Source organism: Lagenorhynchus albirostris, chromosome X, assembly GCF_949774975.1.
Source record: "Lagenorhynchus albirostris chromosome X, mLagAlb1.1, whole genome shotgun sequence".
NCBI classification, from domain to species: domain Eukaryota; kingdom Metazoa; phylum Chordata; class Mammalia; order Artiodactyla; family Delphinidae; genus Lagenorhynchus; species Lagenorhynchus albirostris.
Window position 1 is genome coordinate 73,169,581 of NC_083116.1, and position 18,397 is coordinate 73,187,977.

An 18,397-nucleotide genomic window follows, 5' to 3' on the forward strand; every position below is an offset into this window, starting at 1 on the left:
TAAGTGGCCTTTTTCTAGCACCACTTATCTGAGAATAACAAGGACTTCACATAGCCCCAGCCATCGCTTCATCCCGTGATTGGCAAGCCTGGCTGCACGTTAGAATCTCCTGTGGAGTCTGTTAAACAATACTGAAGCTGGGATCCCAACCTGTGCTAATTCAATCCAAATCTCTGCTGGTGGGACCAGAGCGGAAACTCTCCAGGTGATTCTGTTGCATGGCCAGGGGTGTGAGTCACTGCCGCCGCCCCTCCTGCACATGCTGAGGCTGGAAGAGACTGAGGCTGCCTGCAGCTGGACTGCCCTGAAGGGAGAGCACCAGGGCCTAGGCCCAGCGCGTGAAGGGGTCGCTCAGAGGAGCAGCTGCAGGGCAAAATCCAGGAGTCAAAGGGCAACGTGTGGCTGGTAGGGTCACTTCCTTGGCACAGCCATTGTGCCCTTTACTCCCTTAGCACTGTGGGTATATAGCCTCCTCCAGTCCCTTGCCTCTCTTTCCTACGCTCAAGGTCAAGAGAGCCTGGCTTCCTCATGGACATGTGGTGAGACAAAAACTTGAACATTATAGTAAGCATATGATGGTTGCTGAACACATGACATCATGTTATCTTGTGGATCTATAACGTGTCTGTATTTTACTGCTATTCCCAGCACCCAGCATAGTGCTTGACTTATAGTAATTGCTCGATAGGTATGTTTTGAATGAGTGAATAAGCCAAATACAGGCAGGATGTGGTAAGTACCATGATTAAGGTACAAAGTATTACAGAAGTACTGAAGAGGACAAGGGGGTGTTCAGCTTGGGAGAGGGGGAATGTGCAAGTCTTCACAGCAGAGGTGGCATTTGAACTGGACTCTGAAAGGCAGTGATGGACAGAGATGGAGAGAGGACATCCCGGGAAAAAGAAACCATGTGAGCCAAGGGCAGGAGGTGAGAAGGTGCAGAGCTCATTCAGTGAAAGGTGGGATGGGAGTGTGTGACAGCCTCAGACTGGTAGGATGGGATCAGAATCCAAAGAGCCTTGAAAGTCATGCTGGGAAGTTTACACTCGATTCTACAGGCAATGTGGAACCATCTGATGTTTTTGCTCACGGGTGTAATATGTTCCCTTTGGGAAGATTAGATGTGTGCTTTACGGCAGCAGTTCTTTCACAAAAATATTTATGGCGTGCCTCCTAAGTGCCGAAGTGTGCAGTGCTGGGGAAGATGGATCGAAATTGGAGTAATTGAAGAAGAGATTAGTTGTGGGGTATTGTAGTAGTCCAGGCAAAAGCTGCTGAGAGTCTGAAGCGGCTGAGAGGGAGCGGGTGGAAAGGAGGGGAAGGAGTTGACGCATGTTACACAGGGAGAATTGACGGAACTTGGTGACTGTTTTAGGTGGAGGTCAAGGAAAGAGAAGAAAGACCGGGTGACCGATGACAATAATAATGATCAATAGTTGAGCGGCTCCTTCATGCCAGCTGTTGTGCGAAGCGCTTTATGTCCATCATCTAAGTCTCACAATAACCCTCTTGCTAGATGAGGACACTAAGGCTCAAGAAAGTCAGGGAACTCACGCCAAGTCGTGAACTCATACACTCGGGCTCCAGAGACCATGCCCTAAACTCCGTGCTCTGCTGCTTTCTGGGGAGTTGAGGGACTTGGGTTTTCTCCGTGAAGGAATTCAGCAGCTCAGTGAGGACACCAGATTCCCTCCCAACTAACTCATGCTCTCCCCTCTCCTGGGTATGTGAGAAGGTGGCAGTGGTGGAGGGCTCTGTCTGTCACCTCTCCTGTGCTCCCCAAGCGCCTTCCTGCCTGGGATAGGAAGATGGGCCTGGTGAGGCAGAGTGCAAGAGATGAGACTGGGAGACTAGAAGCAAAGGCCGTGACGAAGGTGAAAAACTGCTAATCCCCAGGCCATGTGGGGCCTGCAGACATATTTAGCCCACACAGAGGTATATGGGATTTTTTTAGACTTGAGCCAACATTTTGAAATTAGAGGCTTCATGTAAAATTCTCGAGTCCTGATGTCCCTTGAAGAATGAGAAGACCTGGCAACGCTGGGCCCACATTCCCACAAGTCAACCCTGGGCTTGAGCTGCCCCTGTAGACATCCACACCCTGCACTTGTCACCACTTCCAGCCTTAGCGTCCATACTTCAGCCAGCCCAGCCCACTTCCTTCACTCACACTTATCTGCCTGATCCCTGCAGGGGGTTGAATTTGTATTTCCTTTTCTAGAATGGCCTACTACAGAGTTTCCCCTTTTTTTCTGAGACTTGAGCCAACAAGCGGTGGCACAGAGGTTCAGCATCCTCTGGTCCCGCCTCCTCCCCAAGCCATAGACTTTTTCCTTGGGCAATTTTTGACACCACAGAACAAAACCAAGAAGGGAAGGTTATCATCAAGTCTTACCATTTATTTCTTTATGGGGTTAAACAAGAGCAGAGAGGCTTCTGCCCCACAGTGCAACAAAACAGAAAGCGGTACACATACAGAGACTCTCACCGAAACACAGAGGCAGGGGAAGGGTGACAACTGAACCATAGCCAGGTGAGGGAGGAAGGGACAGGGACTACTAGGAATCCAGCTTGGAGACTCAGTCATAGGAACTAGTGCAAGAAAGTCCTACTCATGAAGCACAGTGTAGAAAATGGCGTAAGAAAGCTGCCCAGCTCTGCTGCCTGTGATGAACGGCAGGGGCAGCTGGAGGGGTGGTGGAAGATCTGGGCAGTGGGGTGGATGGGGACAGTCAAATGACTTCGAGGTGGAGTGAGGTGCCCCTTTCCCCTGCCACTGGGCAAGGCCCTGGGCTGGTCTGAGCCAGGGGTCTCCTGGGCACTTGGTGAGGGGGAAGAGGGGATGGGAGTCTCCAAGGGTCCATTCCCTGGGGTCCTAAGGTCCCCCTTTACTTCCCGGTCCCTTTGTCCCTCCTGAGGATGCAGGAGTTACAAGGCAATACATAGAGTCTCTCACATCTACAGAAGCATCTCTGGAAAGGAGCCAGCACCTGTTCCCCTCCCCAGCTGAAAAGAGCACTCTAGGGATGGGGTATGTGGCTAGGCCTGAAATGCTGAAGGCCAAACATGGAGTGTGTGGGCAGGGCACAGGGCTGGGCAGGGGGAGGGGAACACGCTGTGAGAAATGAGAAAACTGGCAGGGAAGGACTCCCTGGTCTCATAAAGCCTATTTGGGGACCCAGCTGAGGCCCTTGAATGATTCCCTCTCTACTAGTGAGGTTTCCCATTTATCCCCCAGCCAGCTGATTCCAGCTGTTCCTCCCCCTCCCCCTTTTGGTTTCCCCTAATGCAGCTCCAGGCCCACCCCTCCCCTTAACTCACTGGCATTGCAGCCCAGGACACAGGCCCTTCTGGCACTGAAAGCCGCTTGGCCTGTCCCAGGAACACAGTTGTGGCTTCCTTTCTCGTCTGCTCCTATTGGCTTGTAGATGTCCCAGGCCATGTGGCCTCCCACCCCTAGGAGATCAGCACAAGGCTAATGGCCCCCAAGGGGCTCTCCAGGCCTCTTCTCTCGTGCAGCTCTCTAGCCTGACTAAACACTTCAAGTCTCTCAACCAAGGGACCACAGCACATCGTCTTTATTTAGCAGGTCCTCTTGCCAGTTTCTGGACTTTCTCCAGCTAGGGGCACGGGTGGCTGGATTAGGGGACCTGCTACAGGGTGAGGAGCAGTGTAGTGGTTCCACAATTGGGATAGTAACCCATGGGGTCAGGGATGAGAAGGGATGAATACTCTTTGGTAGGCTGGGGACGGGGACAGGCTGGGGATGGGGGAGGCTCATCTCTGGAAAGCTCCGGGGCAACGCCACCAGGGTTTCCGTCATGGAGGCCTGGGCTAGGACGAGTTGGGGGAGTCTGGGGACCCAGGCCAGGCCTGACCCTCTTGGGCTTAAGTCCCTCCTCCCCATGGAGATCAGAAATGGAAACGTCTTTGGCCCCAAGGCCAAGATCTCCAGGGCAAGAGTGGCCCTTGGGAGTATGTGCACCTTCTGTAAGATATGGCCCTTCAGACAGCGGCAGTCTGACCATGTGCCCTCAGCCTTCTGTTTCAAGGCCCAAGAACCCAGTCCCTGTGCGCCTTCTCCAGAGGGCTCCTTACGCAACCCTTTCTGATTTGGGGACGTGTCCTCGAGCCTGCCTCAACACTGATCATCTGCCTCCCCAAAGCCAGGTGGTGACAGCCCATTTAGCCATCTCTCTAAGCCCTCTGCCCACCTCTCTCCTCTCCTCTCCCTCTTCCCTATCTCCGCTCTCTCCCGCCACTCATTCTGCACCCCCTTCCTATACCTCATGGCCTAGGGTGCTGGGGCACAGCTTAACTGGGGCCCTGACCTAGCCGCAACTGCGTACACCTCATGTCCCAGCTGGGCCCTTCCCTGTGGCGGCCCCACATGGGACAAGGTGCGCTGGAGCGGGAGGAGGGCCGCTGCGTCGTCTGCCGTTGCCTGCAGGGGTGTGGGCAGGAGGAATTAAGGATCGTGGCAACAAAAGGAATGCGGAGGGGGGAAAGAGCTTCTCCCCTCTGTGCCCCCCAACATTCCCTGAAGAGCCAAGGCTGGGTGAGAAGCCTCCTTCCTTGGGGTCAGGGCTCTCAGTGGTGGTGGGCATTTCCACCCCCCACTACCCCCTTTTTTTTTGGCTAAGCCCCATAGATGGGGGCCTGGGAGGGGGGCACCTGCTGCTCCTGCCTTTTTCTCCTGGATGAGTTTTGCAGCTCCCTGGGGCCCTCTGGCGGTTCTGTTGGAGCTGCTTTTGGAGTGGGGGTTGGTAGGGGGCGATGTGTGATTGCCCCATTTCCCCCACCCCCCACCTGGTCCTACACCTCCCATGGGAGGGGCCCCCGCCCCCTCCCCCTGGGGGGGGCGCTGGAGCTGATGTCGGTGTGTGGTGGAGGTCTGATCTCCCTCCTTGCTGTCACTCTTCCCGAGTCAGGCCCTCGTCTAGGGCAGGCAGTGCCTCCAGGCCCGGTCCCCCACCACCCTGGCCGCTGGAGAAGGACACCATGGTATGGAGGAGCATGAGAACAAGGACGTAGAGCCGGATCCTGCTGGGGCTGAGGCGGGAGCCCCCAGAGACCGGCAGCAGGGAGGGATTGTGGCTGAGGTGGCCTGGGGGGTCGTGGCGGGGGTGGTAGTGGGGGTACTGTTGGTGGTAGTGGTGGAAGTAAGAGTGGTGGAATTGCTGGTGGTGGGTTTTAGGGGCTTCAGACTCCTTGAACTTCTTCTTCTCCGACTCACAGGAGACCCACTGCACGTCACAGCACTTGGTTTCCGGCCGCTTTGGCGAAGTATCCAGCAACCCTGCCAATGGATAAGCAAGGCGGGGTGGGGTGCTAAGGGGGCTGCTGGCTATGTCTTTCTGAGAGAGGTGATTGTCAAAGCTGGGGCTGCTCTGGTAGTCCTGCCCAAGACTCTTCCCCCTGCCCCTTAGCATCGTCCCTTTCTGGACACATCTTCCAGGGACCCCAGACAGTTTTTCTGGGGTAACTCCCTGGCCAGGTATGTTTTGGATACAGATGGCCACTCTGCTCTCTCCCCCTATTCCACTTTGCCCCATCCCAACCTGGGGCCTCACTACCTACTCCTGCAGCCACTAACCTTCTCCTGACCCAACTTCCCTGTTGCCCTCCCTGCTCCCACAGCCCCGACCTGGTGCCTGCTCTGGGCCCCTGGCCTCCTCCCTCCTCCCAGGGCCCTGCCTTTACCTGTACAGATAAAGCCAGGGAGCCCTCCGTACACCATTTCCTCATTGTCAGGGAGGATAAAGGGGCACCGGGTCTGCACCTCCAGGCAGTATTGCTTGCAGGGCACCCAGCGCTGGCATTCCTGCTGGGTCACGCTGAAGTATTCTGAGCACAGCCAGGCCTTGTAGACAGCCTGTAGGGAGAGGAAAAAGCATCAGCCCAGGCGCCAGCCCCTTTCCGCTTCAGAGGAGAGGGATGAGGAGGGGTGTACCTGTACTCTATAGGGGGAGGGCACGGTGTGCTCACCAACCCACCCTCAGGATCCAGGGGGTGGGGAAGAAGGGTTTGGGTCAAGACCACTACCTCCGACCCTAAAATCTCCCATTTCATAGCCAGAACTCCCAAGTCCCCAATCCGCAGTCATCCAAGACTTTGAATTTGTTCATTGGTAAAATCACAAAATGACTCCTATATCAGAGCTGGAAGAGGCCCATCCAACCATACCATTTTATAGCTGGTCCCGCGAGATGTCCTGACTTGTCTGAGGTCACCTATATTGAGGTAAATTTCACTTCCATTCAATTCAGCAAACATTTCTTTGGCTGATGGTGTTAAGTTTCTAAACTCAAGAAGAGAGATGGAGAGGATAATCTTTGCTTTACCTCATTAGGGTGTTGTGTAGATCAAATAATATGACACATATGAAAATGTTTTGTAAATTCTATAGTGCAATACAAATGTGAGGGGTTATTTTTAATAAAAACAGGAATCTGCCTTACCAAGCACCACATGTGCCTTCAAGCTCTACTTAACCCGTGCTCTGTCCTGTTGGCGTCCGCCCTGGAGTGAAGCAGACACCACATTTCATTTGGAAACTTTGCTTGGCCGTTTCACTTCGTGGGTATACTTCCTGCCCCTCATCTAGCCCATTTCCACCAGGCACTTGGTCCTGGCTAAGAAAGGTTCCCTGCTCTATACTCTTTGGCTATCATCAAGACCAGAGTTCCTCAACGGCGACACTACTGACATTTTGGACTGGATGATTCTTTGTAGTGGGGGCTGTCCTGTGCATTATAGAATATTGAGAAGCATTTCTTGCCTCTACCCAGTAGTTGCCAGTCGCATCCTCCCCCTCCTCATTGTGACAACCAAGAAATGTCTCTGGCCATTGCCAAATATCCCCTGGGTGGGGGGCAAAATCATCTCCCATTGAGAACCAGTGATCTAACTCCTTGCTACTGAAAGTGTGGACCTGGACCAGCAGTATCACCATCACTTGGAGCTTGTGAAAAGTGCATAATCTCAGGCCCTGCCCCAGACTTGACAAGTCACACCTGCATTTTAACAGGATGCCCAGAGCCCTGCCCACATCCATTCTTCGTATTTTCAGGGGCACCTTCCCATAGTTGCTCCTTGTAGCGATGGTTCTCCGACTTCAGTGTGCCTCAGAATCCCCTGGGACACTTGTTAAAAAGGCAGATGCCCCCCTCCAATTCAGCTTCAAGAGGACTGAGGTGGGCTCAGGAATCTGCCTTTGGAACAAGGGTCCAGGTCATTCTGCGGCCAGAGGCCTTTCAACCACACTCTGAGCAACGTGGTCAGAGCTTCTTACACAGATTTTAAACATTTACACTCAAATACAAATAACTCCACGGTGAACATGGACTTGGGCAATGTAATCCCACACTGGCCTTTTCCAAAGTGGGGGCAGGGGCGTGGTGATGGGTGGTAGTGGGTTGTGGTGCAAGTTACCCCCCTGAGGAACACAGATGTGATACCTCACTGGCTTCTCAAATTTAACATGCTCTAAATCTTAAAATTCAGTTCTTGTTTTTACTCCAAATCTGCCCACGCCCCTGAGTCTTGACCACTTCGGTTAAGTGCCATGACCATCGACCTGGGTATTCAATCCAGAAACTTAGGTGTCAGCCATCACTCCTCTCTTTGCCAGCATCCCCACACGCAGTTCATCAGCAAGGCATGCCAATTCTCCCTCTACTTTCACGACTCTGTGCAGGCACTGTCATTTGTCACCTGGACAACAGTCTCCTATGTGGCCTCCCCACCTCCACCCTTGCTCTTTCCAATGCACTGTTTACACAGGAGTAAGAGCAATCTCAAAATGACATTCAATCACGTTACTCCCTTGCTTCAAACCCTTCAATGCATTTAGAATAAAACCCAAACCTTTGACCACAGACTTCAAACCCCTGCATAACTTGGCCCCTGTCTGTCTCTCCAACCTCATTTTCTCCCTCTCCCATACGGCTCATAATGCTCCACACGCTGAGGTTTTCTTTCTTTTCCTTGAACATGCCCTACTTCTTCCCACCTTGGGGCCTTGGCACACACTGTTCTCTTGGCCTGATATGCTCTTCCCCTGCCCCCCACCACTTTTGGCCTGGCTAGGTCCTTCTCAACTTTGAAGCCTCAGTTCAAAAGTCACCTCCTCAGAGAGGGTCTCCCTGACCACTCTAGTTAGAGAATGCCCCCTCATTATTCTTTTTCTTAAATGTTTCTTCACCACAAGTATGAGTTTGTCTGCATCCTTGTTTTGTTTTTCTCTGTCAACCTCACTAAAACATAAGACACATAAAAGCAGACGTGGGTCGGTCTTATTGACCATATTGAGTACTCATCACAATATATGTAAAAAAACAAGTCTTGTTGATGGAATGAACCAGATGAGTAAATGAGGACATGTCCCTACTCTCAAAGAAATTTCAGTTTCATGGATAGACAGATCTCACTTGAAACGATGGCACATTTTCTATATTATAAGAGAAGTTAAACCACTGGCCACTGGAGTGAAGCAAATAGAAAAGCCAGAAAAGATTTCAGTGAGGTTATGAGTTGAGCTGGGGGAGTTCCCTGGTGGTCCAGCAGTTAGGAATCCACCTTCCAATGCAGGGGCGGTAGGTTCGATTCCTGGTCAGGGAACTAAGATCCCACATGCTGTGGGGCAACTAAGCCTGAGGGCCACAACTACCAAGCCCACGTGCTCTGGAGCCCACACGCCACAACTAGAGAGAAGCCTGCATGTTGCAACGAAGAGCCCGCACACCACAACGAAAGATCCCGCGTGCCACAACTAAGACCCGAGACAGCCAAAAATAAATAAATAAATATTTTTAAAAAAAGAGTTGAGTTGGGACTCAAGGTAGGATTTTAGATGGCATGGGCAGAGATGAGACAAAAGGGCATTCTGGACTGAGGCAACAGCTTAAGCAAAGGTACAGATGTGCTAAAAGAATGGAGAACGGTTTCATACGAATGAAGTGCAAAGGATACCAATCTCCCGTGGATGGACACTTAAGTTATTTCCAGGTTTCCACTATCACAAACAATGCTTTGGTGAGCGAGCAGGTCTGTACACACCTCTCTTGAACACTTGTGTTACATTTTATTTATATAAACTCAAGAGTGAAATTATTGGGATAAAAGGTATGTGCAATGGAGTGAGAAGGGAGTGGAAGGAGGTGGAAAGGAACAAGTAAAGGTAAGAGGCAGGGGAAGAGGGAGCTACAGGGGTAGGAGAGGGGCTCAGGGGTTGGATAGAGTGGCAGTGGAGTCCAGGGGCACAAGGGAGGAGGGGAGGAAGAAAGAGAGGGTAAGAGAGTAGGGAGTTGGAAGGTAAGAAATGGTGGTTATAGCGGGGGTAGGAAAAAACAGCACTGGGGAGGAAGCAGGGGAATAAGAGATGGAGGGTGTAAGGGAGGTAAAGAGGTACAGTGAGGGTGAGAGAAGATGAAGGGTAAGAAAGAGTAGGGGATAACAGGGTGGGGGACAGGAGACGTGGAAGATGGGCTGTGAAGAGGAGGGGTAAGAAAGACGGAGGAAGAAAGAGGAGGGTTCAAGAGCCAGCAGGGGAATAAAGGGGGGTAAAGAAGATGGGAACAGAGGAAGGCCAAGATAAGAAAGAGGGATAAGACAACAGAAGGAGATGGGGGAGACAGAAAGAAAAGTAAGACAGGAAACAAAAGGATATCCCTAACGCTAAGGGCCCCAGTACCCTGGAGACTCCCCCCCCCCATCTTGTGGGTCCCAGGGCGCCAAGAGGCAGCTCTGTCCACAGCCTCTGCCCCAACCTCTGCAGCCTGGACCCAGAGTCCACCCCCACCCTCACCCTGAATTGTGTGGAACAGCCCAGTCCTCCACTGCTGGGGTTCAGAGGCCCCTGCGCGATTCTCCCTGGGCTCTTTCGGTTTAATATTCCTGCTCCCAGGTGAGGCTGCAGTGGAGGGCCAGCTCTCCTCCCAGGCAACTGCAATTAGCCTAATAGCAGGAGCTGGTGGCCGGGCACTCCCCGCCTCTGCTCTGGGAGAGAGAGAGGGAGTTGGGGGAGGCGGGGCTGGCAGAGGGGTGGCCTGACAGTGGGAGGGAGGCCTTTCTCCTTAGCTAGACGACCCTCCCTCAGGCCCCAGGCCCCAGAGTCACCATGGCGAGCAGGTTGCCTGAGGAGGACACCAGGCCTGTGGGAGGCAAGACAGGAAAAGGCAAGGAACTAGTGAGAGGAATGGAGGAAGTAGAGTGACACGGGGCTGAGAGGTAATCCAATTCCTTAGCCCCACATATGGCCAGCTGAGGTCATTGCTGGCCCATGTGCTTTAAAAAGGGGCTGGGGTCCTTCTCAAATGAAAAGTCTGGCTCTCAGGGCTACCACCTGGACAGCAAGCCTGCCTTAGTCTCCGTAGCCCTCTTCCCTAGGCAGGCCTAAGTCACTTGCCCCATCTCATCAGTGTTAGGACTGAGCCAGAGGGGACCGGGTTGCTTGGGCAGTTGCAGGGGATGTGGGCACTCATCCACAAGGATGGGGAAGAGCCAGGAGAGCTGTGGGGCTTGCTGGAGGCGGGGCATGCAGAGCAAAGGAAGAAATGTCTCAGAACCAGACAACAGTCAATTGGGAGACCCTCGGAGGTCTTTTGCTCTAGTTCCTCAATTCTGGCTGCATATTAGAATCATTCAGAGAGTCTTTTTTTTTTTTCCCCAGGTATCCTGCTATTTTATTTTTAACTAGTTTTTTAACATCTTTATTGAAGTATAATTGCTTTACAATGGTGTGTTAGTTTCTGCTTTATAACAAAGTGAATCAGTTATACATATACATATGTTCCCATATCTCTTCCCTCTTTTTTATTTCTTATTTTTGTTTACATCTTTATTGGAGTATAATTGCTTTACAATGGTGTGTTAGTTTCTGCTTTATAACAAAGCGAATCAGTTATACATATACATATGTTCCCATATCTCTGCCCTCTTGTGTCTCCCTCCCTCCCACCCTCCCTATCCCACCCCTCTAGGTGGTCACAAAGCACCGAGTTGATCTCCCTGTGCTATGCGGCTACTTCCCACTAGCTATCTATTTTACATTTGGTAGTGCATATATGTCCATGCCACTCTCTCAGTTCATCCCAGCTTACCCTTCCCCCTCCCCATATCCTCAAGTCCATTCTCTAGTAGGTCTGTGTCTTTATTCCTGTCTTACCCCTAGGTTCTTCATGACATTTTTTTCTTAAATTCCATATATATGTGTTAGCATACGGTATTTATTTTTCTCTTTCTGACTTACTTCACTCTGTATGACAGACTCTAGGTCCATCCACCTCACTACAAATAGCTCAATTTCGTTTCTTTTTATGGCTGAGTAATATTCCATTGTATATATGTGCCACATCTTCTTTATCCATTCATCCGATGATGGACACTTAGGTTGCTTCCATATCCTGGCTATTGTAAATAGAGCTGCAATGAACATTGTGGTCCATGACTCTTTTTGAATTATGGTTTTCAGAGAGTCTTTTAAAAATGCTTCTGCTTGGCCCACATTGCACTCCAGATCAAGTCAGTCAGAATCCTTGTGGGTGGGGCCCACACATCTAGAGTTTTTCAAAACACCTCAGTTAATTTTAATATGCAGAGAACTTAGCCCTGCTTCATTTTATAGCTGAGGAAACTGAGGCCCAGAAAAGGTGGGGGGGAAGGACTCTTCTACAGTCACATAAAGTAGTGGCAGAGGGAGGAACTTGAAACCCAGTTTCTCGACTCTAACTCCAGGGTTCTTCCTACTGGACCATCCTACCAGTGACTGCATTCCAAACTCAGGGGGCAGGACACATTAGCGTGGGAAGGGGAGGAGAGCTGAGGAGAACCAGGCCTGCTCTTGGCTTTCAGGCTCTTCAAACTCCAGCCCTGGCAGGAAAGCCTTCTTCATCATGCCCTGTCCTCTGAGCTTAACCATCCTGGACCCTCAAGGTAGCAGCAGATGATGGGTGGGGTGAAAAGCCTTGACCTGACAGTGCCCTGCTTTCCCTACAGAATCCCCTTCCCCACCTCCAGCAGGCCACCGCTGGGCTCAATCAAGTTCTGGCTGCTACAGCCAAGTTGCTATGGGAACTGGGAGGGGAAGGAAGCAGGGAGTAACTAGAGGGAACACCAATTAACCCAAAAAGGAAGCTGAGAAGGCTATCCCACCCCTCCTTCCGGCTGGGCCGTTAAACCACTCTTTTTTTTGTTTTTGTATAATGTCTTTTTTTAAAAAAATATTTACTGGGGCTTCCCTGGTGGCACAGTGGTTGAGAGTCCGCCTGCCGATGCAGGGGACACGGGTTCATGCCCCGGTCCGGGAAGATCACACATGCCGCGGAGCGGCTGGGCCCGTGAGCCATGGCTGCTGAGCTTGCGCGTCCGGAGCCTGTGCTCCGCAACGGGAGAGGCCACAGCAGTGAGAGGCCCGCGTACCGCAAAAAAAAAAAAAAAAAAAAAAAAATTACTGATTGATTTTGCCTGCATCAGGTCTTAGTTACGGCACGCGGGATCTTTAGTTGCAGTATGTGGGCTTCTTAGTTGCAGCATGCCTGCGGGATCTAGTTCCCCGACCAGGGATCGAACCCAGGCCTCCTGCACTGGGAGCAGGGAGTCTTACCCACTGGACCACTAGGGAAGTCCCTTAAACCACTCTTGAAATGGGAGCAGGTAAGACGAGGGGGATCCCCACCCATCCTGGGCTCTGCAGCTGCTAGTTTAGGGAGGAGTGGGAGGACCTGGAGAGCCTTACCTTCCTGCTCCCTGACTTGCAGCCCTGGCGGGCATTCTCATCCCTATGCTCCTCTGGGAAGAAGCATGTGACTTCTCCTGGCCCCCAGGGTGCTACGGGAATGCATACAAGTGTGTACCTACGAACACAGCCCACAGCCAAGACTCAGGGCCAGAGGGTTTAGGAAGAGGAGGCCATCCTGGGCTTCTCGGTTAGGGGGCGGGAAAACCCTCCAGAGAGGAGAGCTTCAGTTCCTGCCAACCAGGAAGTCGGCAGTTTCCTTCTTGGATTCCAGCTTGCTTCCCTCCCTAGGGCCTATTTCCCCATCCAAATCCTCCCTACAGACCTCTTCATGGCTCTTTGCTTTCCTAATGCACTCCTGGGACACTTGGCCAGGAGCTGCAGCTGCAGAGACCGTGGAGGCAGAGTGGCAATCTGGGCTGGGCTTGGGAATGAAACCCACTGTCCACAGCACATACATAACCACCCTGCCCCTGGAATTCACCTAGGTGGAAACTGAGGCTCAGAAAAGGGATTTGGTTCAGCCAAGTCAGAAACATGCAAGAAATCAACTATAAAGCCAGGATTAGAAGGGAGGTACTCTGGTGACTAATCCCATGTCTCTTTGTGCTGCATCCATCAATACACAGAGCATTGTGTGAAGGACCTCCTTGGGCAGGTCTGAAAAGAGCCGCACGCTCCTATTCCTGATTCTGGGCTTTCAGAAGGTTGGGTCAGAACAGGGTAAGGTCAAGGTCAATCTCTCCAACCCAGGGGAGGGAGATCTTGGACATATCTCTGGGAGTAGTTCCTTGGGATTGGCAGAGTCAGACTGAGATGAGAGGCATTACAGGGCAAATGCAGGTGGATGACATGGCTTTACTTTAAGTGGCTGTAAAAATAAGCAACAGCTTTCCTGCTGCTGAGAATGAGCAGTCATGAGTCAGAGTGGCCTGGCCTGGCCTGGCCTGGAGGAAAGGCGGGGGAGATGGCTTGAGAGGTGGATAAGAACCCAGAGCTACTGCAGTTCCAGAGGGTCCAGTCACCTCCAAGCCTCTTAGGCCACCTGCTCCAAGGCCAGGGGCAGCCTGGTTAGTGGAGAAGTGGTGTCCCTAGTGCAGGAGCAGTTCTCTGAAGGAGCCTAGATGACCCATATCAATCAGGTGAGCAGAGGAGGCAGGTTCATGACCACTCGAGAATAGGAAGGACTGTGAGAATCACAACTCCACCTCCCTATCTGCTGTTGGAATTTCCACTCCAACGTCACTGCCACAAGCTATCCAGCTACTGACTGCACACCTCTTGTCACAGGGCGCACGCTCTCTCCTAGGGCAGCCCGTATCTTCAGACAAGTCTCGCAGTTAAAGAAGTTCTTTCTCCTTCTGAGCTGAGATAATGCCTCTCTGTGGCATTGCTCGTGGCTCCTCCTAGCTCTTCTGGGACCATAAACTTCCTGTCCCCATGCCAGCCCTGCAGTAGGTATTTGTAAACTTCCCTGAATCAGGTCAGGTCTTCCCATTCATTTTTTCCTGCAATGATCAATTTCTGAACATGTTCAAGTGCCTGGCACTGTGCTGGGGAACTACATATGACAGAGATAGGGAAGACAAGATTGCTATCTTTAAGGAGCAGGAGAGACAACCTTGTGCATCAATCATTAGAAGTCACTGTGATAAACAGTATGTACTTGGTGCAATGATAGCATAAAGGGAGGAAGGATCAATGGTGTTTTGAGGGCTGAAGCACAGGAAAATACCTCCATGTGGGAGAGGCTAGAGTTGGGGCTTGGAAAAAATGGGTAGAAGTTCACTGGGTGGAATAGGGCAGGAATAAGTGCACTTAAAGCAAAGGAATAAGTAGGTATAAAGGCCTGGAGGTGTGAAACAGTGCCGGCTTCAGGCACTGTCGGTAGTTTAGCATAGTTAGAGGGTACAAAGGGGGCCATGATGGGAGATGAGGCTACGGAGGAAGGCCATGCCCATATTATGATATGTTCTGCATGCTGAGGAGGAGCCAGGCTTCATCCTATAGGCAATGGACAGCCTTTAGTGGATTTTAAATAACTGCTTTTTAAAAGATTGCTTATCACTTTTAAGTCAGTGATAAGTTAGTCTTATCACTGACTAACTTTTCAGATTTATGTTCTGAAAGTGTGGATGATGGAGCACAGGCATCAAGGCTGGAGGTAGGGAGGCCAGTTAGGAGCCTATTGCAACAATCTGAATGAGAGGTGATGGGGATACCAGGTTTCTGGCTTGGGTGGCAGGATGAATAGTAGTTTCATTCATTAAAGAAGGGAAACCAGGAGGAGGAGTAGATTTGGGGGTGAAGAAGATGAATTCAGTTTTTGGTCATGCTGACTTTGAAATATAGGTCAGTATATACTAGGCTAGGTAGAAATGTCAAGGAGGCAGCTGGACACAATGGTCTGAGCTCAGAAGGAGGGTCTGGGCTAGAAATAAAGGTTTGGGAGTCATCAAGGGTTAAGGAGTTAATCATCAGGAACATAGTAGGACTATACTTTCCCACACCCTTTGACATTAGGTATGGCCATAAGACTTACTTTGGCCAATGAAATGTGAGTTGAAGTGACATGGATCCCTTCTAGGGAGAAGCTTTAAGAGCTGGAGTACGATTTGCCTCCGCTGCTGACTGTGGAAGTGGTGTTGAAATGGACCTTTTGCTAGCCTGGGTCTCTTGGTGACTATCATGAACAGATGCTCCCTGCTGACCTATTTTGGACATGTATTATGAGCAAGAAATAACTGTTTGTCGTGTTAAGCCTCTGATATTTGGGAATTGTTTGCTACTACAGCGTAACCTGGCTCACTCTGACTGATAAAGTAATAGTGGAAGCCAAGGATATTGCCTAGGGAAAATTAACGCACAGAGAAAAGGACCAACAATGGATCCCTGGAAAACACTAACATTTAAGGGGCAGGTAGAAGAAGGGAATCTGATGAAGATGGGGGAGTGGTTTAAGAGCTTGGAGAAGAAACAGAAGAGAGTGGCATTCTATAAATTAGGGGAGGAGAGTTTCAAAGAATTAGAGTGGTCAGCAGATGCGGACATGCTGGCAGTCTCATCATGGTGAGATCAGTTTCAGTGGAGCAGTGGGGGCAGAAACCAAATTGAAGCCAATTTAAAAGGGAATGTGAGGGAAGAAAAATTGAGAGAGCTATGTGTAGACTACTCTTCCAAGAAGCCAAACTAGTTTTTCAACTATTTTTTGGGATGTGGTTTCCAGTTCTCTGTTCTACCCTGGTTGTTCCTATTCAGACAAGTTCCTATTTTTCTATGTCCCTTGCAACTGAATGCAATCCCCAGACAGAGTTTATTAACACAGAGTCAAGTAGAAGTATCAGCCCTCCTATCCTAGAAGCTCTGTTTCTGTTACTGCAGCCTAAGACCACATTTGCTCTCTGGGAGACTGTATTGTATTCTTTTGGTAATTCAGTGGAGATGGAGAGGGGAATTTCTGCCTGGAGTGTGGGATCAAAGACACAGCCTAGATCAAAGTCCCTGGAAGGAGCTCAAGCCTTCTGGCAAGACATCTGAATGAATTAAACATCCTTGAGACGGTAGGCTCCCTGAGGACAGGGACTGTGTCTTATCTGTGTATTTCCCTTAGGACTCCACATGGAATTAGGTATACAGAAGAGATGCCTGCTAAGTACTTGAAATCCAAGCACTTGTAAACCAAGCCTCCAGCAACTAGCCCAGACTGGAGTAAGGTGGAGATCTCCAAGAAAAGGGTGAAAGTAATGGCTTATGTAATGTGTTGCATGAATCTTACAGCTTTGATGGAGAAATTGGGGATGCATTAGCAAAAAAACAAAAAAGAAAAAAATCATAGAAAACTAAGCAAATAGAAAAAAGAGAGGCAATTATTAACTCCAGGAAAACAAGTTGGCCAAGGAAGAAAATGTAATCACAGTATTCTACATGAATCAGCTGTGAACAATATTTATAATCCTTATAATGTAAATATGGAATACTGTTAACACCAGAAATTGTGATATGACAATATTGGATATATGAGGGGAGTGCACATACGGTGCTGCTGGTAGTAAGAGAGCTAAATCCCACTCTAAAAAAATAAAAAGGCAGTACATATTTAAATCAGAAAAAAAAATAAAGAAATGACAGTATTGGTATATCATTTAGGGATGTGGAGGTAAATATTAGAAGAAACAGCTAAGAGGTTTAGAAGTATTTGACTACGAAGAGTGAAGCTTAGGGTTGGAGCAGAGGGCTTCTGTTTTAATTATAAGCAATGAGCTCTATATTTATCATTTAAAAGATATTACATTACATATCATTTAAAAGACAGATGCTACAAGAATATATATCTATATATGGAATAGATATACATATGTGTATACATGTATATATATGTATATGTGTGTATCTTTGTGTGCACAAAGATATTTCAAACAGAAAAGTCAAGAAATAGCAGTATTGGCACACCATTAAAAATGTGACAATAAATATCAGAAGAAAAAGCTAACAGAGCTTCAAGTGTTTAACTCTGAAGGGTGACTATATATATGTAGCTTATATGTCTTTTAAAATTATGAACATATATTACTTTGATAAAATGAAAATAAAATAAATATATAAACTGATATGCAGCCATGAACCTCAAAAACAACAAAACAAAATCCCTAAGACTTGACCTGACCAAGCTTGCCAGACTCAGCCAAAAAACCCCAGGCCCTATTGCCCAGTCATGGATCGTCTACTTCATCACCACTGTCTGGGGCATGGGCTTAGGTCAGGTCAGCTTAACAGGCCAGCGGAATTAATGAGTGGCCCCATAGCCAAAGAGAACTCATATGAGAGGAGGGGAACTTTGAGGGCCTCTGTGCCCAACAGCTGTGCAGGCCACCCACCATAGAAATGGTGCCAGTGTGACATGACAACCATGGCTTCATTTGAGTTGCACACAAATGTGTTTGGCATAAAATCCCGCTGCCCCCTCCCAGGGGGCACACACTGTTAGTCTGGGCCCAGGCCCAGGTAGAAATCTCCAGCTCCCTGCAGGGATCATTGTGAAACCAGCTCCTTGCCCCTATCTTACTTCTGTCCCCAAACACAGTACCTTGCTAAACAGATGAGAGGCTGGGGAGAGACCTAATAAAAGGACCTGTTAGTTGTGCTTGGTCTCTGGGGGTGAGGTAAATCAAGGCTTTGGAGTCCTTCCATCTCTGGCTCTTCCCTCCCCTACCTGAGCATATCTCTGTGCCCTCATTCACTAGAATCTCTCCAGTTGCCTTCTGGCTCCTAACCTTCCACCTCCACACTAGACACTTCACCTGCTGCTCCCAAATTACCTTTCCCTTCTCCTAAGGGAAAGTGTTGTCAATCTCAATTGAGTATTAAGCAGTCATTTAGATTAAACACATCTAATTAAGGTGACAATAATTATAGCTACCATTTTTTAGGTGCTTAACATACGCCAGGCTCTGTTCTAAGCAGCTGACCTTTATTAACTCATTGAATCCTCACAACCACCCCCTGAGATGGAGAAACATTTACAGGTGAGGACAGGAAGGACCAGAGTTAAAATAGCTTGTCCAGGACTTTCCTGGTGGCACAGTGGTTAAGAATTCGTCTGCCAATGCAGGGGACATGGGTTCGAACCCTGGTCCGGGAAGATCCCACATGCCGTGTAGCAAC

At 49.7% G+C, this 18,397-nt stretch overlaps 1 protein-coding gene across 1 annotated transcript in view; it reads right to left on the minus strand.

Annotated features, from left to right (window-relative positions):
• Positions 1-2,384: 2,384 nt before the first annotated feature.
• Positions 2,385-18,397, minus strand: part of NALF2 (NALCN channel auxiliary factor 2) — a 28,403-nt gene continuing 12,390 nt past the window's right edge. The window contains exons 2-3 of the mRNA XM_060137256.1: positions 5,704-5,875; positions 2,385-5,299 (exon numbers count right to left, since the gene is read on the minus strand). Coding sequence (XP_059993239.1) covers positions 4,914-5,299; positions 5,704-5,875 — 558 coding nt within the window. The 3' untranslated portion in view covers positions 2,385-4,913. The remainder of the gene's footprint in view (positions 5,300-5,703; positions 5,876-18,397) is intronic.